Consider the following 25,743-nt stretch of genomic DNA (forward strand, 5'->3'; position numbering starts at 1 on the left):
TCTACACATACTGACAATATGGTTTATGTGGCTGTCTGAGCTACAGTTTCCTCATCTGGAAAATGGGAAATAACAATACCTACTTGTTAATTGGCTATACCCCAAAACAAAATTTTTAAAGTTTTTAAAAAATGTAAAAAAAAAAAAAAAGAATGAATTTTAAATCTAATTCATAAGTTATTCAGAGAAAAAGAAGAGTACACAATCTTTTGCCCTTTTTCTGAGTGTGTGCATGCATGGAAATTAGACTGTAATCATTAACAACATTTTAGTTAATGTATATCAGCACAGATTTTAAAGAAACAGGTAAAACATTTCTGTATTTTTTAACTATTAAACTGATTTTACAAAAACAACTGTCACACACAACACTGAGTTTACCATTGCTTTTCTCAAGGTTACAGCTACAACTCCCAGTATCCAACCCTCACCTTCAACACCCACACACATTTTTTTCTGCAAGGCATCTCAGCTGGAACATCAGGGTGAACACTATGCAAGCACTCTGCTGCGCATTTCCTCATGTCTGACTGCTGAATAGGTGAGAAACACTACATGAAACATGGCCTTGCCTTGATCTCTGTCACCCTTATAAATAAAATAAGATCAAATCTCAAAGACATACTTGGTTTGGGAGAGTCATGATGACAATCAGATATGAAAGAATATTGTCAACAGGACAAATGCCCTACAGTGTCAGGGTTTCCTAAAACAATGCACCACCTAACTCAGTTTCTCGGGAATGAAAATGTGGTCCCATGGTCCTCAGGAGAAGAAAAACTCAGGCCTACACAGATGAACTGTCAAAAGAAAACCCCAGACTGCCTCCTGTTGCCTCGCAAGTAAATGGAGGATCCTGGAACCCAGTCCATCACAACAAAGACCAGACTGTCTCCTCCTTTGACAAACAGGCCAAAATAACTTCCACGACTTTAACACTAGGCCAAACAGTTCTCACACAATAAATACCTTATTCCCACTGACTGTTCATGACACACAGATCACATTTAAAACTATGGAATATGCGATGTGAAACGTGAGCACACCTTGGGAGAGAAGCAGCTGAGGCCAGTGAGAAAGGCTAAAATAAAAACCATAGAGAGAATGAGAAAGTTGACACAAGAAAGAATTTCACATGCTAATGAAATGTTCATTTTCATACTTTCATACTTCGAACACTGTGAATTATTCTTTAAAATTTAAAACATACTTCCTATTCATTTTAACCCACACTCAATTTGTTAATCAGTGGTTATCAAGAATTCCTAACATTCAATGTGATATATGTGAAGTGTTAGGCATTGTTCAGTCATGTCCGACTCTTGGCAACCTCATGGATTGTAGCCCCCCAGGCTCCTCTGTCCATGGAATTCTCCAGGCTAGAATACTGAAGTGGGTAGCCACTCCCTTCTCCAGAGGATCTACCCAGGGTCAGAACCCAGGTCTCCCGCATCACAGGCAAACTCTTTACAGAATGAGCCACTAGGGAAGCCCCAGTAGTCAATCTCGTCTGTCATTCAACCTAGACTTTAAAAGTCAAATCTGTGAATAAAGAAATCCACTGAGAAAGGAAAGACTCTTTTTCAAACACTAAAGACAAGATCTGATGAAAATAATGATCCGGTCTCCTACCCAACTATCCATAGATAAAACTGTAAAAGGTGTTTTAATTGCCCATGTGGGTGGCAGTGATAATATGTAGTACAAACTTCTTCGAGGTTTTTTTTTTTTTTTAGTATCTCCAAAAGAATTAATTTGCTACACCTGTTGAAAAAGAAAAGCCAGAATAAGGCCTCCTAAAATTTATAACAGCACAACAAAATTAATACACAAATGGTACTGTGTGTACAAGGAGGGTGAGACCTCTTTCTTCACTAATGCACTGAACTTGGAGAGTTGCTTAATCAGGTGGCCTTCCCAAACACTTCATTTATGAAGATACAATTAGAGATCATACCAAGAGAGATTTGCTGGGGCAGGTGGGAGAAGGAGAGCTATAAGGTAAGTGAAATATAAGGTCAGAGGCTTTGATCCATGAAATAATTAATCTGCACATAATCAAAATGTTTCGTACATAAGAATAAGGGAACAAAAGCAGCCACAGTTGCAGACACACACACACACACACACACACACACACACACACACACACACACACACACACACACACACACACACACACACACACACACACACACACACACACACAGAGGAACATATTCCAAGGAAAAAGAGGAAGAAAAATCTCTTAGATTCAGATCCAAGTCACTTCTGTTAGGTGCAAATCAGATACAGGAAGGGGTAATAGTTCATTATGAGTCTCTACCTGAAATTCCTGAAATGCTACTACAAAACCTGTCTAACACCTTCTCCTCCTGGTGTTCTAACGAGTCATTTAAAATGCCTTTTACAAGCTCAGGGCAAGTTGTGGAATGAAGAATGCTATATACCCAACTAGAAACCCGTCCTCTCAGCTCCAAATCTTCCCCCAGAGAAAAGAAACCTTACTGAAAGGAGGTTAAAAGAAAAAGGATGGGAGGGTTGGGGAGCACAGGTGAGGGAGGTGGAGAGAGGGACAAAGGTGAGACAGACAGAAAGAACGGACTGTGAATTCCGTATTTACCTGCAATGCTCTTCCCCTTCTCCCTCTTCACTGCCAGTCTCCTGGGTTATAACTTCCGAATCCAACCAAAAAACACTGTCATCTCCCGATGTGCTACCCTCACTTTCGGTCTCCATCGTGTGTCTTCGAAGTTTAAACCTCAAGGCATGGGCAAAAGCAGAGCAGTGTCCAGGCTGTTCAGCTCTACTGATGTACACACAGGTATGCGGCCGGGGCGCCAGTAATAACGTGATCATGCCGGGCCACAGGCTATTACGTGCAAGGTTAATTACAGCTGAGGCAAAGACAGGAAGTCCCGCGAAGCACCCTCAATGTGTCAGACTGCAACACCTGGGACACCGGACCCTCCCACTGCTGTAGGCTGCCTGACCTACATAGCCAAACACACGACCCAAATGCAGGGGAGTTTTCACCAGTTCCTAGTCATTTAATAATTATTTCTCTCTTCTCAAGATTTCTAGCTATTAAGTTAAAATTAGCAATTTTCAAGATTCAGACTTTTCTTATCTATATCCTTTTTCTACCTGACTTTATTATTTAATTTTTATTAGATATAGTAGACCTGAAAAGCACTGTGAACCAATTCAACATAATTAAAATTTATACAATTTTCACACAACAGTAGGATACAAAGTCATTCATGTTCCCCTTAAATTGAAATACAGCTGATTTACAATGTCCTGTTAGTTTCAGGTGCATAGCACAGTGATTCAGTTATACATATGTGTGTGACTGTGTGTGTCTGTGTATTCTTTTGCAAACTCTTTTTCCTTATAGGCTATTACAAAATTATTGAGAATAGTTCCCTGTGCTATACAGTAGGTGTTGGTTATCTATTTTATATAGTAGGGTGTATATGTTAATCTCAACCTCCTAATTTATCCCTCCCCCCCTGTTTTTCTCCTTTGGTAACTATAAATTTTTTTTCTAAGTCTGTGGGTCTACTTCAATTTTGTAAATAAGTCCACTTGTATTTCTTTTTTTAGATATTAGCAATACCATATGACATTTGTCTCTGTCTGACTTCCTTCACTCAGTATGATCATCTCTAGGTCCATCCACATTGCTGCAAATGGCATTACTTCTTTTAACTTAAGCTGAGTAATATTCCATTATATATATGTACCACATCTTCTTTATCCATTCATCAGTCAATGGACATTCCAATTGCTTCCATGTCTTGGCTATTGTAAATAGTGCTATGAACAATGCAGTGCATGTATCTTTTTTAATTATAGTTTTCTCCAGATATATGCCCAGGAGTGGCACTACAGGATCATATGGAAACTCTACTTGCAGTCTTTTAAGGAACTTCCAGACTGTTCTCCATAGTAGCTGTACCAATTTACAATCCCACCAACCAGGCAAGAGAATTCCTTTTTCTCCACACCCTCTCCAGCATTTATTATTTGTAGACTTTTTGATGATGGCCATTCTGATCAAAGTAAAGTGATACCTACCTCATTATAGTTTTGATTTGCATTTCTCTAATAATTAATTAGTGATGTCAGGCATTTTTTCACTTGGCTGTTGGCCATCTACATGTCTTCTTTGCAGAAATATCTAGTTAGGTCTTCTGCCCATTTTTTGATTGGGTTGTGTTTTTTTTTAATATTGAGCTGTATGAGCTACTTGTGTATTTTATAAATTAATCCCTTGTCAGTTGCATCATTTGCAAATATTTTCTCCCATTCTGTAAGTTGTCTTTTCATTTGTTTATGATTTCCTCCATAAGAGGAGGAAACAAGAATATCAGAGACATATAGGTTTCCTCCATAAAGGAGATAAGTACATACAATGGAGAAAAGACAGTCTCTTCAATAAGTGTTGCTGGTAAAACATTCTCTAACACAGTATACAAAAATAAGCTCAAAATGGATTAAGGACCTAAATGTAAGACTGGACACTATAAAACCTTTAGAGGAAAACATGGAACACTTTCTGATATCTTTTTAAATTCACCTTCTAGAGTAATGGAAACAAAACAAACAACAAAAAAACAAATGTGACCTAATTAAACTTAGAAGTTCTATCTCTGACTTAAGAAAGGTAAACATAAAATTAGAAAGGGCTCTGGACCCAGCACAATGAGAGGCACAGTTACGTATCTCAGAGTTAAAGAGGACCACAATATACAGAGAAGATAAGTAAGGTCTAGGGACTTGACCATCTTCATGCCTTCTAATATAACACCCATCTTTCCTTCCCTTCAATAATAACTTCCATATACACCTTTGCTCAGGTATCCAAAGTGGGACACAACAGCCGGGCCTGTCCATGGCTTTTTAAAGGAAAAAAAAAAAGTGTCATAAATAGAAAGGTGCTGACAATTACAGAAACAGAAGCATGCAACATTTTTACACATAACTTAAAATAAAGATGCTTAGAGGAGCAGTAAAATGACTCGCTGGGAAATGAGTGAAAAGTACAGCATCTCCAAAACCAGCACAACTGTTACTTAAAAAACAGCTATGCTGGTACCAACCTGGTACCAACCTGGTACGGGTATCTGCCTTTTACTAACAAGCCTGGTTTTGCACTAAATCTGACCAGATAAAAGTTTAAAAGGCATCTACTGGGATACCCTTGAATTTTCATATTGGAAAATAAAGGAAATGAACCATGCAGCTGACTTTGTTTATAAGGTACCTTTCCTTTCCACGAAACTATAACTTATACTACGTGCTACTATTTTAATTTTGTTGCTCCAAAAACTATATAGTTTTAATCTACTGACCACGTTAGTCATTCCAAAGAAATAGTGAGGAGATGGAATTAAATTTAACCCCTTCCTCATTTCACCCACTGAAATTAATTCCCAATGGATCAAAGATTTAAATGTAAAGATAAAACCAAAAGAGAAAATCTGGGAAATCTTTTGATCACTTCACTGTGAGGAAGTCCTTTCAAAATATAACTTTAAGAAGCCTTAAAACCACAAAAGACTGATAAATTTTACTGCATACAAATTTAAAAATCTTTCCTAACCAAAAAAAGTCTTTAATTATGAATGAAGTCAAATGTAATTAATTAAGTAAAAATATTTGGAACCTATCACAATGGGTTAATTTCTTTAATATATATATAAAAGGTGCCTACAAATCTTTAAAATCCAACAACCCAAAAGATAAACAGGCAAAAAGCATAAGCAGAATAATAACAGAAAGACATGAAAGAATCATAAAAACATAATAAAACTTATTTACTTCACTCAATAAAAATGAAAAAGAAAAACACAATAAGATCCCTTTTTAGTCTATCAGGCAAAGATGTTTTAAAGTTTTAACAAGCTGTTAGGAAGAAGATGTAGGAAAATGAATATACACTGTTGGTGGGAATATACACTGGTATAACCTCCGTGCAGGGCAATTTGGCAAAAAATCATGTGCTTTCATAGATCCTATTTATCTTTCCTTCTAATCATTTATTTTACTCTTTCACTTTCATGGTTCATTTACCTCCCTTCCTCAAGCACTTTCAAACATGAAAAAAGACACTGTAAGCGGAATTTGCGCACCGAACACCATGGGCAGTCTGGCATCAGGAAGCCTCATCTTCCAGCCCTGCTGTCACATCAGACGCCCACCTCTCCACCCCGCACCCCTGCTGCAGGGAGAGCCTCCTCTCCTCCCAAGCTGACTTTCGCACCAAGCAGTCATTCAAGACTTGTTCTCACAGTTCTGACTATGCTGTCAAAAGCTTTTTAAAAAAAAAGGGCTTAAATTCAGATCAACATGTGGTCGTTCTTCTCTGTTGTCTTCTTTGGTAGCTTAGGAATATCTAGCAAAAATCAAAGATAGAGGCAGGAAAGAAAGCAAGCAGAGTGGGACCCATGGCCACCACAGGTTGAGAGGGCCGTTCTTACAGACCATAGCGGGGATTTAACCCTTTTTCCTGATTGGTTTAAAATCTGACCAGACTCCACTCCCACTGCAAGCTTTTCAGAGCACAAGTCCCTGACCTAAATCCCAAAAGTCACCATCAGTAGTTTAGAACCAGCTGATTCTTCATCTTCTACTGACCAACAGGCAAAGAAGTTGAGGGAAAGAGAAGTTCCCATTCCTACAGGAACGGGAAAAGCATTCTTAGCAACAGTTTAAGAATACCAAAGTAAAAAAAAAAAAAAAAAAGAATACCAAAGTATAATGCATTTTTTTTCCAAGAGAAAAACAATTTAAAGATATAAATCCATTAAAATGTAGAATGAATACATAGTAGAAGAATGGTTGATAATGGATGACATTTGAACATTATATATGGCACTTTTTACATTACAGGAAAATCTTCGGTCACTGAAAATATCTTAGAAGGATTCTTGTTCAATTTTTCTAATACAATTATTTGATACATATGTATTCACTACAGTCAGACACTTCACATTTAGAATACATAATTTTCTGAAGAGCCATGTGGTATATCTATTGTAGAGTCATATCTGTGAAGCATTCTGTAGATAAGCTTTGTCTACTTGGCTAGGAAATGGAACATTTCATGATAGAGAAGATTTGCTTATTAGAAACACATATTTAGAGAGAGCGCTAACTCTGAACTGTTCAAAAGAACTAAATGAAATTTCCCCAAAAAATGGCTATCTGAATATGTCATCACAAAAATATATTCATGAAAAAAAAAAAGAGTTTTATTTGAAAAAGTTGACTATAAAACCTAGAAGGAAAAAACAGTTTTCAATAGAACTGGAAGTAAAAAAAAAAATAGAACTGGAAGTATCAATATTTTGAAGTCAGACATAGACTCATATCTCAACCATGTTGTTCACAAATCCTGTGGTTTGGGGAGAGTAACTTAAATTGAGTCTCAGTTTGGAGATCTCTAAAAGAGTAATGACAACCCTGTAAGGTTAATGTATGGATTAAAAATAATGTATGTAATAAAACTATCATATTGCACAGTATAGATAAGACCCCCCCCCCCAGAAATGACAGCCATCATTTTCATCATCATCACTGAAGCCATAAAAATGTTTTCATCACTGTGACTATACAAACACTGAAGAGTAAGATATCTCAATCTTCAAACATTTGGCTTAAGTCTGTAATTTTTACCATTATTTAAAAGAGAGCAGTAATTTAGTAAGTAAAAGGAAACCAAACTCAACTAAATTAAGAGGTTGTTTTCTAATTACCTGAATCCCTTTTCTGAATGTGAAGAATGCAAAATCAAAAATCAGAACTAAAAGCTCATATTATCCCCTCATGCATTACAAAGTAAGTGCATATAAAATTAGATCTTAAGTCAATTCAGCATGATACTTTCAATCTTCTTAATAAGTGATATTAGGTGGAAATTTCACAAGTATATGAAAAGCTCTCTCAAAACTCAAGTGAAATGGTCTATCATTTTAAATTAAGTTCCTACATCTTTATCCAAATAAGCAAAGATTAAAGGCATACTTTCTGGTATTCAAGTTTTAAATATATACATATATAAAATGTTCATTATCAATGTAGAAAATTACTTTCAATAAATATAATCTCAGGCTATGCTTTCACTGAATCACTCAGTTTAGTTCAGTTCAGTTGCTCAGTCGTGTCTGACTCTTTGCGACCCCATGAATTGCAGCACACCAGGCCTCCCTGTCCATCACCAACTCCTGGAGTCCACCCAAACCCATGTCCATCGAGTCAATGATGCCATCCAGCCATCTCATCCTCTGTCATCCCCTTCTCCTCCTGCCCCCAATCCCTCCCAGCATCAGGGTCTTTTCCAAGGAGCCAACTCTTCCCCTGAGGTGGCCAAAGTATTGGGAGTTTCAGCTTCAGCATCAGTCCTTCCAATGAACACCCGGGACTGATTTCCTTTAGGATGGACTGGTTGGATCTCCTTGCAGTCCCAGGGACTCTCAAGAGTCTTCTCCAACACCACAATTCAAAAGCATCAATTTTTCAGCGCTCAGCTTTCTTCACAGTCCAACTCTCACATCCATACATGACTACTGGAAAAACCATAGCCTTGACTAGATGGACCTTTGTTGGCAAAGTAATGTCTCTACTTTTTAATATGCTATCTAGGTTGGTCATAACTTTCCATCCAAGGAATAAGCGTCTTTTAATTTCATGGCTGCAATCACCATGTGCAGTGATTTTGGAGCCCAAAAAAATAAAATCTGAATCACTACCTACCATCGATTATTACATATTCTAGAATCATCTCATATAAATAATACTGGTTGAAGAAAAATACTTCAACATGACAGGCTATCTAACTAGACTCCTCCAATGCTGTAACCACTGTATTTGTTTGGAATCAGTAACTATAAAAAAAAAATTTTAATGTGATTCCATTGTAAGAAAAATCATATTTTCAATACAAACACATATAGAAAAAGAGCTTGGTAATCTACACAACAAAAGACTGTGGGCAATTCTTACTTTCATCTTTAAATTTATCCACAATGTTTAATTTTTAATATAAAAATGTATTAGCTATTTCAGTTTTTAGTTTTAAGTAAATTAACTTCATGAATTTAAAGATCTACTCTAGTTTCTTCTCTTGAATAGCTGAAGGCTAAGTTTCCATCTCAACATATCATAGATATCAATGAATATAATGAAAAGATATAATGATAAAAACTACATTTTATGCTGTCTCAAGCAGTATTTGCAAAATAATAAAGCTGTCTTTAAGTGTCAATTCACAACCTTCAAGTTATATCACTATGCCTTTGCTGTGATAAGCAGAAACCGAACTAACTTGATGTTTACTTGGTGAATTGATACACAATTCGTTAAGCAACCATTTCACTATTACAAGTAGCACTAAAGTGAAACACACAAAGCAACTGAAAACAACAGTACTGATTTTGAGTCTATGGTTTCCATTTTAGAAATAATGTTGGTTTTTTTTTAATTTAATGAAGACCAGATAACTCAAATTCCTTTGGTGCCACTTATTACCTGTATGAATATGGGCAATTTACTTAAGATCTCTGAAGCTCAATTTCCTCATATGAACAGAATAAACGTGCCCAATCATACTGCAATCAAAGTGATTAGATGAAACAGTATACATAAAGTACCCATGGAACACAACATTTGTAAATAAAAGATGCTTTAAAAATGGAAGGTATAATTAAAAATGTTTCATGAATTGAGGTTTAGGATCTAGTAAAAAATGCTAAACTCCTTAGAAGAGGAAACAAAATTTTCATAAGGGCTCCTTTAAAATTACTAAAATATCATTATCTCACTTGAAGAAATATCACAAATACCCAGTCAGTGCACAAACCTTTGTTTTTTTAACACGGTTTGTTTGAATCAGGAAGTCCACACATGATATTTTAGCTAATACTTTAGTAAATAATATTGAGATTTAAGGCTTTCCTCTCCTCCTTTGTTGTTACATATCTGTTGAAGAAATCAGGTCCTGTATGATCTCTAGCATTCCAGGCCTTGCCGATTCTCTCCCAGTAGAGTTGTTCTACCAGTTCCTTGAGTTCTTATTTCCTTTACAGACATTAATTCCTAAAGGCTATATTGACTGCTTTAGTCTCATGTTTTCTGCCTTATCTACCAGCCTTCTAAAATAAACAGTAATCAAATAAACATCAAAGGGGTAAAATGATAGAAAATGCTAAGACAAAAGTAAGCAAAGTGCCATAGATAATATACTCTTGCATGACTTCACCAGGCATAGTAGGGTAGCTCTCCAAGGTACAGCACATTAAAAAGCTTCAAGTGTTGTTTAACTTCTAACCTAGAAGGGCTCTCGCAATCTCTGCTATCAACTATGACATTCCACGTCCCTCCTACACAACCTGCTAGGGACAATGGCAATTCCTGCACACATCTGAACAGCCTATGACTAATACCAAGATGTCTGCCACTAATTAGTTCCTACTATTTTAGAAGGCAGCATAAAAGCTGTGTGAACTATAAAATATTCTTAAAAGGACAGAAACATTAAAATCACTCCTATGTGAGCATGAAAAAGGAACAACTGATATTCTGGAATAAATTACCAATTACGTTAAAATTGGTGAAATGCAGGACTATCACATTCTAGTATATCAAGCCTAGTTCACCAGCTCTTAAACAATTGATATTAATTGATTAGTAGGAATCAAGAGATCAAAGAAATATCTATAAGGCTGCATATCTGAAAAAATATGGACTCATGATAATACAGAGGAATAGACATTAATAAATCTTCATGAGCTTGGAAAGCCAACATGTTAGCATCAAGTAACATAGATTTGCCAAGGAGAACTAGACGATCTCCTCTCTACCCCCTTTCCGCACAAGAAAACACTTAACAATTTGGCCAGTGTTTCAGAATCTCCAAGTCAAAGAACTATCAAAACAGTGAAAGATTCTACAAATAGCAAGCATATCCACAAACTAACAAGGCACCCTTAAGTGAACAAATGGAAAAGACAATTCAGGATGCACTGATTTTTCTGCCAGCATCCAATAACACGCCAGTGATTATCACCCATTCTGTCCTGTTCAAACATAAAATACAAAGACGATACCATATCAACAAAACAAAAATATCATCTTATATCACTAAAGTGATTTACTATTTTCAAAGCACTCTGACATATTTCAAAGTGAATAACACTTCAGTAAAAGAAACTAAACTAAGTGAAGGGTAGGAATTTTACATTTAAAATAACAGATTTTAGAAAACCATAAACTTCTAAGAAAAAGCACTGAGAATTGAATTCATTATAATCTCAATAACTGCATAGTCTAACATAAAATAGCTTAATAATAAACACAGGTGCAACACTGGGAATAAACAAACAAGACACTATGGTCATGTACAGCATTGTTTTCCAAGGAAAAAACTGAGGCTATTTTTGCAAGTGCGGCTTTAAAACAGAGATCCTCAGTCCTTTTCTCTGCCCCAAAACAGTTCAAGGATCTGCACACACTCATTAGGAACAATGACCCATAACCTACTTAGAGATTTATTTTGATGAACAACCATCTGAAAAGCAAATTATCTTTTAGAGTGTCAAGCTTGTTGAGCATTCAAACCTTAAGGTGAAAATTATTTTAATTAGAACTTAATTTACTTGAAATCAGCAGTGCAAAAAAAAAAAAATATTTTACAGGAGGGATGGGGAGGAAGAGCTGGATGAAATGAAGTCTCTGATCAGCTAGGGCAATATGAGGGCAAAAAGGAGGAGAGCAAAAAGTAAATGTCTTAACTTCTTAAAGATTAACCTGAAATAGATGAAAATATTCAACTAGAAAAACTGGGCGTATCAGTCAGGGTACTAAGACCCTTCTTCGAAACATTCAGCAAATGATGCCAAAGTGACAGAAGGCGCAATTGCGTAGACACAGGTTGTAAACTGATACCGGGGGAATTCTTATGCTGTTGTTGGTGTTTTTTCTTAGGCTATTTTCTCGAAATTAAGAACATTCACCTGAATGAGTATCTGCTGCAAATGTCTATAACATGATAGTAAAGAAAAATTTGGCCAGTGGCTACTTACAGCTGAAAAGAGTGAAGGGTCAGAGAAACATTTGTGACAGGAACTGAAAATAAATACTAGCAACTTATACAAACTTCAGAAATCCCAGTACTTTTGAAGTTAGAAGTAATCTGAAGGTCGTCTACTCTGAAGTTACCTAGGAAACTTAACTTCAGAAATGCATGTTTCCTTCTTCTACCTTAAAACTGGATGGTAAATTTTCACATAGCATCTCGTACTAATTCTAGTCACATGCTGTGATCAAAACATTGTCCCTGAATTACACATGAGGAAACTGAGGCTTTCCCAAAAGTCACACAATTTGTAAGTGGCACTAACCTCTTAGGTTCATTGTGAAGGAAATTTTCAAATTATTTCCCAGTCCAAGCATTCTTCTTTCTGCTTTCCCATAGCACTTACAGAAACACTTTCAAAATACTTTTAAAAATACAAAAGAAACAGGCATAAAGAGGGAGAGTGATCTACCTAAGGAACACAAGGGCAGAAGGAGCCTGAACTCACACACTTAACCGCGAGGTCTGCCCCAAAACGGGCATCAAGTATGATCTTCCTGCTCCAACAGGTTTCTGTAACGTGAATTAGCTCACATGAGGTTGGTAAGTAGGGCAATGTGTCACTATGACTCAGACTGTATGTAACAATTTTTCCCACGTATTATGTCTTCAGCCAGGTATGTCCAGTTTAACACCAAGTTCACTACCCGGGGGAGTGTGGTGGCAAAATTCAGGGGGTTGGCGAACTGTACGTGATGCCCACTCTGGCCACTGTGCTGCGGGCTCAGTTTGGCCCCATCCTGAGTCCCGGGCCTTTTGCACAGTGCTTCCTCTGTTTGATGCACATTTCCTCTGTGTCTATGATTCAGCACTCTCAGCCCCTCATTCTGCCACTCGTGCTATCAAGCATCCATCACCCTTCTTTAAAGGTAAAATCCTACATTTACTGCATTACTTCTTCACTGACTCACGATTTGACGTATCTTTTAAACTGACCTGTTATTAGAATTGTTATTGCTTTTATTAGTGCTCTGGGTAGAAAGCGGTATAGCTTTTGAGTGATTTGTGCAACCCTACTTTTTACCAGACCTTTTATTTTCAGTACAAGGTTTGTAACATCACAAGATTTTTTCAAAAATGCATATATCACATTACTGCAAAAACAAGTGAATAAAAAATGTTTTAAAACCAGTATCAATATTTACTACATACTCCATTTCAGCCATTCTGAATTTTACTATGAAATAAAGATGATACCATCAGAACTACTGGACACCCAAGACAACAGAACAGTATTTCATTCCCTACACATCTCAGGGCCCTCTGCAGAAGCCAAAAGCAGTACTCCTCAGAGAGTATGTAAGAGAACTACACGAACATACACCACTGGGCATCAGAACAAGATGAGTAGCTTAAAAAAGACAGGTCTCCCCACCCCCCATATGACCTACTGGATTTCTAGAGCCCTGATTCTAGAATCTGCACTTGAAGTTCTTCAGCTGATTCTATTTATCTGACTGCCCAGCTGTATAATAATCAGGTGGTCACATAGGAAAGCAACAAGAACAAAAATTAAGCTCCCAAAATGATTTGCTTTTACTGTCTGAAATGATCAATAATCCAAATGAACGAATCAGCATTCTTAAATGAAGAGTATAAAAATCACTTTTTAATCCTATAACTCAGAATTTATCAATTTAAATATGGAAGGGCTGTTCACAAGATGTAAGTGGTTAATAAGAGGCTTGAATGAATGAGATACTAACATAACTGTCAACTATACCCTCTAACTAGTTACCATCTCTCAATGTGGGGAAATGGAAGGAAAAGCGTGGTGTCTGTAATATATGACAAGGAGGAAGTTGTCACTTCTTGGCTCAGAATTCTGACAACCTGAAAGAAGAAAGCACATCATCTTCTTTGGCCTTATTAATTTTGGAGTTCTTTGATTTATTTGAGACAATCACTTCATGGCAAATAGGTGGGGAAACAATGGAAACACTGACAGACTTTATTCTGGGGGGGCTCCAAAATCACTGCAGATGGTGACTGCAGTCATGAAATTAAAAGACACCTGCTCCTTGGAAGAAAAGCTATGACCAACCTTGACAGCATATTAAAAAGCGGAGACATTACTTCGCCAACAAAGGTCCGTCTAGTCAAAGCTATGGTTTTTCCAGTAGTCATGTATGGATGTGAGAGTTGGACTGTGAAGAAAGCTGAGTGCCAAAGAAATGATGCTTTGAACTGTGGTGTTAGACAAGAGTCTTGAGAGTCCCTTGGACTGTAAGGAGATCAAACTAGTCAATCCTAAAGGAAATCAGTCCAGAATATTCATTGGAAGGACTGATGCTGAAGCTCCAATACTTTGGTCACCTGATGCAAAGAGTTCACTCATTGGAAAAGACCCTGATGCTGGGAAAGACTGAAAGCAGGAGGAGAAGGGGATGACAGAGGATGAGATGGTTGGATGGCCTCATCGACTCGATGGATGTGAGTCTGAGCAAGCTCCGGGATTTGGTGATGGACAGGGAAGCCTGGCGTGCTGCAGTCCATGGGGTCGCAAAGAATCAGACTGAACAACTGAACTGAACTCAGATGATTCTCATTAAGGCTATACCAATACTAATCATTACTAACCATGCTGCTTAATAAGCCTCGACAGAATTCACACCATTTCTGGTGTGTTAAACAATATTTCTTATTTAAATGCTTTATGAATCTACCACAGTGGGTGGCACCTAACAGCTACTACTGGGCATAAGGCAGCACAACCGGAAACATTCCAGATGGCAATTAAAGCAAAGTATCTTACACCCAATGTTCTAGGAAACTTCGAGGCAGGTTATGTACTTAAGCAACTGTACTTGAATATTCGTGACCCAGGGCTTCCCATGCGGCTCAGCGGTAAAGGATCCGCTCGCCAGTGCAGGAGATGAAGGTTCGATCCCTGGACAGGGAAGATCTGGAAAAGGAAATGGCAACCCACTCCAGTATTCTTGCTTGGGAAATCCCATGGACAGAGGAGACTGGCGGGCTACAGTCCATGGGGTCACCAAAGAGTTGGTCATGACTTAGCAACTGAACAAAAACATTTGTGATCAAGGATACTCACAGGAAAGCAACAAAGTTTTAGTGTGGGGGCTAAAATACTGCTCACTTTACACAGAAAGAAACCTTATCTGGGCTACCAAACATGATTGATTTGAATCTCAAATTATACTTTAATCTGGCCTTTACTGAGTTGTCCCCAAAATACGTGTGTGTATGTGTATCTTATCTATTCTCCAAACCACATCAAAGGCTCATATTTCATAACAGTACATTTCAAATAAAATATAGTATAAGGAATCAATGAGTTTTCATTGATCTAAGCCTTGAACGTTCTGACTCACTTTGGAAGTGCTGCTATTTGAAATTTAAATGATGTAAATTGAGATAAGGGGTAATCAAGAGATGTCCCCAAGGCACACCACGCTGTGAAGCTCAATGAAACTCCCATTTCATTGAAAATGGACAAAATGACTGCTTCAGTTAAACCAAGAAAATATGCCAGGAGGTATTTTTATCTAACACAAAGGATGTGGTTTAAACCTATAGCAGCTAAATTTTAATCTTCCATTTGTCAGAACTACTTGCCAAAGGCAAATGACAGAATGTAATAATGTACTGAAATTTCCTGCAATTGGCAGCAGGGAACAGTAATGGAGAAAAGTGATGGATGTGAGAGTCTGAGACATCAGAGCACCCAGTAATCCACATTAAGTAACGTACTGTAGGACATGCCAAAAACAGTATGCCTAGCTCAGCTGCATGAAGAATTCTGCATCATGGAAATACAGATATTACAGCAAAACTCCTGAAAATGGGACAGGTTTCTTTATCTTGAATTAAACTTTCATGTTTCAGATAACAATTTAATAGTGCAACATTTTTATAAGCCTATATAAGCCATTTAAAAAAAGATTTGTTTCAAATATTTTAATAGCCCAACATGACAAACCTTACATGAAGATGCTATAGGAAAGATAAATGAGGCATTAAATGAGGGCAGGACAAGACAAGGAAAGAGACTACACTCTGGTTTTGCAGGTAGAAGGTAGGTAAGTTTTAAATAATTTTTTAAAAATAAAAAGTGTAAAAATCTTGCAGGGAAGAACAATAATTCATATTTATCTTCTCATGTCCATGATTGTTGCCTGAAAAGCCGGTTTTAAACAAGAACTGTAGTAGTACTCCCCCCAAAGAACCCATAACCCTGGTATAAGCATGAGGAAAAAGTCAGACAAACTCAAACTGAGGACATTCTACAAAATAACCTACAGGCACTGAAAATACGCAAAGTTTAAGAACTGTCCCAAGCAAGAAGAGCCCAAGGAGAAATGATGACTAAAGGTTTATGGTATCCTGGAATAGAAAAAAAAAAACATTAAGTAGAAACCAAAATTCAAATAAAATATGAACCTTAGATAATAACTGTGTGTAAATTTTGGTTCACTACATGTGACAAAAGTGCCATTTTAATGTAAGATGTTAACAAAAGGGGAAATTGGATATGAGATAAATAGGAACTCTATACTATCTGCAACATTTTGGAAAATCTAAAACTAGTCTAAAAAAAATTTTTTTTCTAAAAAATTCTATTAAAAGGAGTAGAAAATGCAACTCAAACCAGATTAAACATAAAAGATCATATGGATCATAATGACTGAAAATACCCAAAGAGTGCTCTCACTTAAGGTATGAAAGCATTCAAGGGTTCTAACTGCTTCAGGAAGATGTCTCCCCAGATGTTGGCTACAGTCTTAGGTTTCACGTACAAACATTTCAACTATTAACACTTGCTTCGAAAAGGCAAATGTGTTCCACAGTGATTGATATATTAAGGAACAATTTACAACTAGCACGAATTTTGCATCTGCTTATGCAAAATTTCATGTCAGAAGCACTAGGTTAAGAGTCACCAAATTCTATCTGTAAAGGGCCAGATAATAAATATTTTAGCTTTGTAAACCATATGGTCTCTGTCACAACTATACAACTCTGCCTCTATCAAAGGAAAGGGGCCACAGACAAGAGTAAATGAATGGGCATGGCCGTTTTCCAGCACAACTTCACTGAAACAAGCAAGGCCTTAGACTGTCAGCCAGGCACTACGTGAATACAGAAGGCTGCACCCAGCTGAACCACGCCCCTGGGAATACAGGGCCCGCACACCACTCCCTAGGACACAAGTGCTGTTACCACTTCCATCTAACTTTTGACCAGCCTCTTCCCACCACGTCACGTAACGCACAAGCTACAGGCCTAACCCACAGGGGGCCACAGTCCCCCACCACCTGCTCCTCTGGTAGCCACGACAGAGTCCATTTAATTGGGTCATCTTAGATTCCCTACCCACTTCTAAACAAATCACTTTGTCCAAAAGAGGGTACACTCGGTTGACTGGCCTGGGTCTGAGTCATGGACTTCACGTTCATTGCTGCAACAGAAAGGTGGAATTCTGCCTGGTCCCGAAGGAACCAAGATCAGGGGAAGAAAGGATTCCCAAAGCAAAATCAAGGGCTACTGCAAAAAGAGAATGAGGGAGAGGAAGAGGAGGTAGAGGAGGAGGAGGAGGAAGAGGGAGACAGAGAAAAGAAAACAAGCATCTACTACAACCTCCAAGTACAACAGCTAGAGAGTGGCACAGTTTCACGTGATTAATTTATGCTAACTCAACAATATCTATTCAACTGGGTTTGATTCCAAGTAAAGACATGCATTTTTATTGTAACAGAGCTTCTAAAAAATCTGACTTCAATATTGTTCACTATGTATTTTTAAAAAAAGCAAACCTGCTTCATTGCTGGGAAAAAACTACAATGGATTTAGTGGAAACAATTTGCTTTCATTTCATTCTTCATAGTAAATTTAAAGGGTTGTCAAGCATACTTTCACCTAGGCCTTCATTTCACCTTATTCACTGACTTCAGAACTAACCCATGGATTAAGTGAAGCTCACAGATAATGAAGCAAGCAAGCAAAGTTTCCAAACAATCTATTCTTAAAGCTCCTAAGAACAATGGAAACTTGCATTAAGTCCAATTAGTTCCTCTTATCAACACTATATGGAGAAGGAAATGGCAACCCACTCCAGTGTTCTTGCCTGGAGAATCCCATGGACAGAGGAGCCTGGCAGGCTACAGTTCATGGGGTGGCAAAGAGTCAGACATGACTGAGCAACTGAGCACAACACTATATACTGATTTTAAAAGCCACAATGAAAGGATTTTTAAAAATTTGGTAATCCCTCTGTATCCCTGAGGGACTGGTTCCAGGACCTCCCCTGGATACCAAATTCTGAGGATGCTCAAGTCCCTTGATAAAACGGAATAGAGTCTGCATGTAACAAGTATAACCCATTTACTTTAAATCATCTCTAGATTACTTGCAATACCTAATACAACAAAATGCTACGTAGATAGTTGTAAATACAATGTAAATGCTATGTAAATAGCTGCAGCAAATCCAACTTTGACTTTTTGCAACTCCTGGAATTTTTTTTCTTGAATATTTTCCATCTGTATTTGGTTGTATCCTTAGGTGCTGAGCCTGAGGACACAGAGGGATGACTACCTCCCTTCACGAGCTCCACTCAGTCATCTCTTCTTTTTTTCTGAAAATTCCTCCCCTGAACTCACCATTTTTTTTCACATTGCCGTGACTATGTACTATTTAGCCCCTCTCCTTTGAACAGACTTTCACTCATCTGCTGTGTAAACAATGACTCATCCTTCAAGATTCGACTTGAGCAACTTGTCCTCTCGAAGTCCTCTTGTCACTGATTATCACCGTTTTATTCTGGTTAATGATAACGTTTCCAGTGTTGGCCCAGTAATCATGATGCAGCTTTGGAAACAGAAACACATTACACACACACAGACACACAGACACACACACAGATGATATCGTTTTAAGCAAATAACCATCAATGCCTCTTGTTGTTGTTCAGTTGCTAAGTTGCATTCCACTTTTCGTGAGATAGCTTTTCAAAATTTACAGAAGTGATGAAATCAGACTTTTCATTTATTTATGTGGTGATTTACAAAAGGAACTGTCTTTGCATTCATGAGGTCAGTAAATAATCACATCTGACCATGGTGTATTATTCTTTAATGAGCTTTGATTCTGCTAATATTTATTTATGGCAATTTTTTTTTATTTATGGCAATTTTATACTGATATTCATTTGTGAGACTGATCAAGCTTCCAATGTACAATCTCTGCCAAGTTTTGCCAGCATTATGTAAAACTTTTGCAACCCTGTTTTCTATTCTACCAGTTTACACTGCATTGGTATTATCCATTTCATAAAAGTACGGCAGATTTCCCCTCCAGTATCATCTAAATCTGTTAGATTAGAATATGAGAAGGGAGGGTTTCTCTTTAACAAGTTTTTCTATTTCTTCTATGGTAATTACTCTGCTTCCATCTTCTCTCTCTTCTAAGTAAAGCTTGGTTGTTACAACTTTCCTAAAAAAATCAATTCATTAAATTTCTCATATTTGTTTCATCAGAGCTGAGCAAACTCAATGTTTCTTTAAATATTTCTGTACCTATGTTCATTTCCAAATGAACCATAACAGATGGGTTATTCCCTTGTTTTCTAAAACAAAACATTTCTTTAATCTCTCTATATAGATCTATCTATCTGTCCTGAAAATGTTACATAACTTTTCAGTGCCTTAGTTTAACAGTGGTTCCTGTTTCAAAAGGTTATGGTGTAAACTAAATGAGCTCGTATATGCAAACTGCTTAGAACACACCCTAGCACGCAATGCTTTCTGTATGTATTCCTTTTTGCTTTGATCTTTGAATTCATTTCCAAATGCTGTTGAAATAAATCACCCCAAGCTAAGCAGCATAACACAACACAAATGTATTATCTTAAATTTCAGGAGAAAATCAGTCTCGCTGGGCTAAAGTCAAAGTGTCAGCAGGACTGGTCCTCTAGGAGGAGAAGAGACTCTATTTCTCGCCTTTTAAAGCTTCTAGAGGCCACTTGTATGCACACAGCCCCTTCCACACATCACTCCAACCTTTTGCTCCTGTCTTCACTTCTGTTACTCACAATGATTCTCTACTTCTCTCTTTTAAGGACCCCTGTGATTACTGTGGGCCCATCTAGGTAGCCAAGATAATGTCTTCTTAATTGAATCAGATCTCAAAGTCCCTTCACCAATTTATGGTAATCTGATGTTGTTGTTCAGTCGCTCAGTTGTGACCAACTCTTCGCAACCCCGTGGGCTGCAGCACACCGGGCTTCCCTGTCCCTCACTATCTCCTGGAGTTTGTTCAAACTTTAGATGCACAAAAGAGGAAAAAATAATGTGATCTGATTTCAACCCTGTCTAATATCAAAATCTATATTTGCTCCAAGTTATATCTATTCATTTCTACAACTATTTAACAAATAAAATTGAACCAAATGGTACAGTAGTTCTCAAACCTAACAATATGTTAGCATTATCTGAGGAGCTTTTTCATACATACCAAAGCCTAAGACCCATCAATTAAATCAAACTCTCTAAGGATAAGGTGAGGCATCAGTACATATTAAAAGTCTCCTAGGTGATTCCCAAGTAAGGTCATGTTTAAAATCCACTGACACAGATGATGCTGTACATTCTATTCAGGTGGAAAGTGTAATACAGAAAATAAAAATGAAAAAGTAACTTCTAGAAACTGACTACACTGATGTTTCAGACACATCCATTGGCAAGAGTCTAGTGCAATGATGACTTCCTCTATAAAAACAATGCAAGTGACATATATATATATATTATATATGTATATAATATATATATATAATCTCTTAATAGCCTGATAATAAAACTTTTTAAAACAGGTGAACTCAATTTTTCATAATATATTTTATTTACTCTAATACATCCAAGTCATTATCAGTTCAACATGTATTCAATATTTTAAAATCAGTTATCTATTTTACATTTCTTTTTCATACTAAGTCCTTGAAATCCCATGTAAATCTTTCACTTAAGCACATGTATCAGTTCAGAACAATCATAGCCCAAGGGCCCAATAATCACAAATGGCTAGCGGCTACTTTTTGAACAGGACAGACCTAACGTATTATTGAATTTTAGCTACTCTACCTCTATCAGGGCTTCCCTGATAGCTCAGTTGGTAAAGATTCCACCTGCAATGCAGGAGACCCCAGTTCAATCCCTGGGTCCGGAAGATCCGCTGGAGAAAGGGATAGGCTACCCACTCCAGCATTCTTGGGCTTCCCTTGTGGCTCAGCCGGTAAAGAATCCACCTACAATTTGGGAGACTTGGGTTCAATCCTGGGTTGGGAAGATTCTTTAGAGAAGGGAAAGGCTACCCACTCCAGTTATTCTGGCCTGGAGAATTCCATGGACTGTATAGTCCATGGGGTCTCGAAGAATCAGACATGACTGAGCGACTTTCACTTTTCACCTCTAACTCACTTAGAAATGTTTAAAATGCTAGAAAATTTCTCATTAGCCAACTCTTTAAGTTTAGCTATTAGTCTGTGGTATCAGTAGAATAGAAGAGTGTTTATTTTCAGTTTTTTTTCACATCTTTCTTCGGCCCAAGCTGACAGCCGACCCATGACTGAATGCCACACATAGGAAGGACATAATTAGTAGATATTCACATTACAGGGAGAGAAAAGGTGGAAGGCTGAGTAACACCAGTAACAGGTAACACGAAAATCAGAAGTGATGGTATTTTTAAATGTAACCTTGGCAAAGTTTAGGAAACAAAAATGAAAAAGATACCTGCTTACTTTTATGAATTCAGGCTTTTTATTGACTTTTTAAAAATCTGAAGTAAAGATTTCATTTAAATATAAACTTAAATATCAAAAATTTATTTAAAAAACAGCTAAGGAAGCAAAAGCCGACAAAATGAAAGGTAAATTCAACTCTCTAAAAGCAGGTTTCCATATGCCAGGATTCCACAAAGAAAGTTAAACAACTAAGTCTAATAATGTCTACCATGTTCACCAGAAACAAAGTTTCAGGCAAAGAAAGAATCAGTTGGAAATGTGCCCACATATGCCACTTAAACCAAATCACATTCTGGCACTGTCTCAACGTATAAAAACGGCCAACACCAGAAATTTCTGCGTAGAAATAAAAAGACGCCAACTTCACTTCTTGTTCTTTAGTCACAAAGTCGTGTCTGACTCTTTTGCGACCCCACAGACTATAGCCCATCTGGCTCCTCTGTCTGTGGGATTCACCAGGCAAGAATACTGGAGTGGGTTGCCATTTCCTTCTCCAGGGCATCTTCCCAACCCAAGGATCGAACCCCAATCTCCTGCACTGGCAGGCAGATTCTTTACCACTGTAGCACCAGGGAAGCCCCAACTCCATTTACTGGCCTTCATTTTGAATATGAAGAGCTCAAAGGCACACTGACAGTGAAGCAATAAAATGCAAACCAAGAAAACAGATGAACTGACTGCACTATTATATACTAACTGAAATTTTATATCTGGAAAAAAAAAAATGTAAAGACAATAGATGTCAATGCCAGTGTACCAGGGACCACACCATCCTTACCCTATCATCACTGTAGGATTCTCAGAATTATACTAGAAGATGTGCCAAGAGATTCAAATTGTAAAAAGCTCTAGTCCCTGCATTCAGATTGCAAAAGCTCTACAAAGAATGATTACATATTAAAACCTCAGTAATTCAAACCAATGTGAGTCAAAGAAAGGAAGTCACATTTATTGAGGTTTGAGTACCAGCCAAGAGAGTTGTATCAGTGAAAAATGGTGAAGAAAGAACCTCTGAAAATCCTCTTCTCAATTTTTAAAAAATTCTGAATATTAACCAAAGGCTTGCAGCAATCCAGAGCACATTATTTCTTTTTTCAATAAAGACTGAATCTCAGTAGGAAGAGTGAGTTTTGTGGTGTTTTAACCTGACCTTATTCCACCCCTGCCCCGCAGTTTCCATGGTAGCCTTGAAAACCAGCAACCTACAACCCATGAAAACCAGCAGCCAGGCAGACACCGTAAGTTTGGAGATGTTTCAAAGCTTTATTCCCAAGGAATTCTCAATATAGGGACCTATCTGGTGACCCCATGGAACACCCCTCTTGCACAGCTGTCTTTATTTGATCTGACTCAGAGACCAAACTGAGGACTAGAAGTCTGTAGAGACTGCTAGAGCACAAAAGGTAAGCTACAGAGAGGTTTGGCAAGGTTTGGGGACACAGGAAAAGAATCGTATAAAATAACTGAATCGCTTAAAATCAGTCAATTTTTAAAAGTGAGTTACTTAAGGATTTTACTTATCACCTTAAATAGTACCAAAAATTATCACCTTAAATGCATAATGAGATGCACGTATATGCACTCATGTGCATATACATGGCCACTAATGTGGCCAGATAGACAGTAAGCAATAAACTGATGTCTAAGCTGCTAAATGAACATACAGTTAGCTGCTACTGAAGAACTGGAACGTCAGGTGGCACTCTTGTAAAAGAAATGATTATGGTAACACAGGCTGAGAACATGAACCTTGAGTTTAACGAATGTTACACTGCCTGGCCAATCTAGGTTATTTTTCAAAACTTACTTAAAAAGAAACTACTTGATTTTTTTCCCCCAAATATACAATATCTTTGAGGAAATGCTGCAGATGCTACTGAAAAAAGTAATTCTTTTAGAGCCTGGACAACAGTCAAGGAGCTTTCGTCTTTGCTCTCCCTAATCTCTATCATTTAAGTTTATGGTAAGGACACAAGTAAAACCAATGATGAATGATGCAAATGTATATATTCCACAATATATTTACTAGTCTGTTCAATTTGCTTCATTTCTTTTTTTAATTTGGTACAAAACATCTTAAGGTAAAGGATTTTTGTTGGGAAATGACAGAAAAGCAAAAAATTGTTTAGGCATTTTTGTTTTCCCCAGGCTAAATCAAAATTAAAGTATAATATGCTTTTTAAATGAAATTTCTCATTAGTAATATTTCTCAAGTTAGAGAACTGACAGTAAAACTTTTTTTAAAATAAGAAACATCTTTGGACTAATTGATTTCAACAGAAACGGTATCATAAACTATGTATCAACTCAATTCAATGATTGGCTAACATTTAAAATATAAAAATCTAAAAAACATATATATATATATATATATATATATGAAAATCTATCAAACAAGAGCCTAAAACTTCATATAGTATTCAATATATAAAATAATTTTTCATGGTTATATAGCACATATTTTATGGCCCCTGTACAAATATTTACTGTTGTGTTGATGTCCTTGTTTTGTGTTAAGAAATCCTGCCTTATTTTAGAGAGCTATTACACATGTAGCAAACAACTGTATTTTCTGACTACAGATGAAAGCTCAGTCGAGAAGCATTCTTTTTGTTGTTAAATTAAATACACTAACAACCAAGTCTTTCAGATTAAATGCAAATCACCTGGAGTGTCTTCACCGCCAAACATAAGCACGATTCACTACCAGAAAATCAAAGATACGTAACTTTCCATTTTAAAACCTAGGGAAATCCTGGTTTTGCTTACATTTTTCCACCAAGTTGTCTATCTCCAACAGTTAAAAACTATTTGTGAACAAAATATAAGACAAGTACTTGAAAAGACATAAGAACATCTAATTAACAGATAAAAGCCGTGAAGGACCAACCCATTTCAGAACCCCCTTCAGAGTCAGCTGTGGCCCTTCTAGAAATGCATCATAGTTCACCTTCTCTCTCCACCCACCTATCTCTTCCTTCCCTTCTTCCTCAAATGTCAATACCAGTCATACACTAATCAACTTCCTTCACACCACTCCCTGCTTGCTTCCCATGTTAACCCAACCTGCAACCGTAACCGAACGCCAGCAAAACTATCAGAGACTAAACCACTTAAAACAACCACACTGGTGGGTGAGCTCCACATCGCTAAGCTTTTCCTCTGGGGAGTACATCCCAGTTCTCATGGTGTGGGAGTGACCAGAATTCCAGCAGAAAGCCGCAGTCTTATTTGCTGGAGGTGTCAAATGACAGAGCGTGGGGTCACCAAAGGGATAGTACCTTTGAAGGTGGAAATTCCAGAAAAGAGAGGGCTACAGGAGACCTAAAGTCTAAAAACAAGGTCACAAATTCATGGCTGACTCGTTAACTCACATATGTAAGAAAGACTCAATAGCTGGCAGGCTGAAAGAGGCTGAGAAGGCATCTCAGCTGCTGCCATGCCAGGGGAAACAGAATTTGAACTAAGCCTAAAAGCTGCCAGGCAAAAACCTCAGGCTTCACACTGAGGCACTTTCCTTAAGAATAAAGGCTATATGCCCCAGGATTGAAAGGGTGCTCTTGGACTAAGGCAAAACCAACCCACCCTGGCACAGCAGAGAACCAAGACACCAAATGTTCAATGCGATCACCCAGTAATTTCTACTGCCTTCTAGAACCAAATCAATACCCAAAGAAAGACAGCAGAAGAGCTCAAGGATCCAACAACGTTTGGAGGGAGTGGGGCCCTGCGGCCACCTCAATTTCAGACTACTGCCCTCTAGAACCCTGAGAGAATAGATTTCTGCGGCTTTAAGACACTGGGTTTGTGGTCATTTGTGACAGCAGCCGCCAGACACCAT

At 37.5% G+C, this 25,743-nt stretch overlaps 1 protein-coding gene across 3 annotated transcripts in view; it reads right to left on the reverse strand.

The window, feature by feature from the left end:
- ARHGAP32 (Rho GTPase activating protein 32) overlaps positions 1–25,743 on the reverse strand; it is a 191,257-nt gene that overhangs the window by 121,181 nt on the left and 44,333 nt on the right. The window contains exon 1 of one of the 3 annotated variants that reach the window (XM_043452463.1): positions 2,624–3,026. The exons of 1 other annotated variant lie outside the window; for it this stretch is intronic. In XM_043452463.1, coding sequence (XP_043308398.1) covers positions 2,624–2,859 — 236 coding nt within the window. In that variant the 5' untranslated portion in view covers positions 2,860–3,026. Of the gene's footprint in view, positions 1–2,623; positions 3,027–25,743 lie in introns of those variants that run through there. One more of the 3 variants, XM_043452465.1, reaches the window with a different exon arrangement.

Source organism: Cervus canadensis, chromosome 29 (assembly GCF_019320065.1).
Source record: "Cervus canadensis isolate Bull #8, Minnesota chromosome 29, ASM1932006v1, whole genome shotgun sequence".
NCBI lineage: Eukaryota > Metazoa > Chordata > Mammalia > Artiodactyla > Cervidae > Cervus > Cervus canadensis.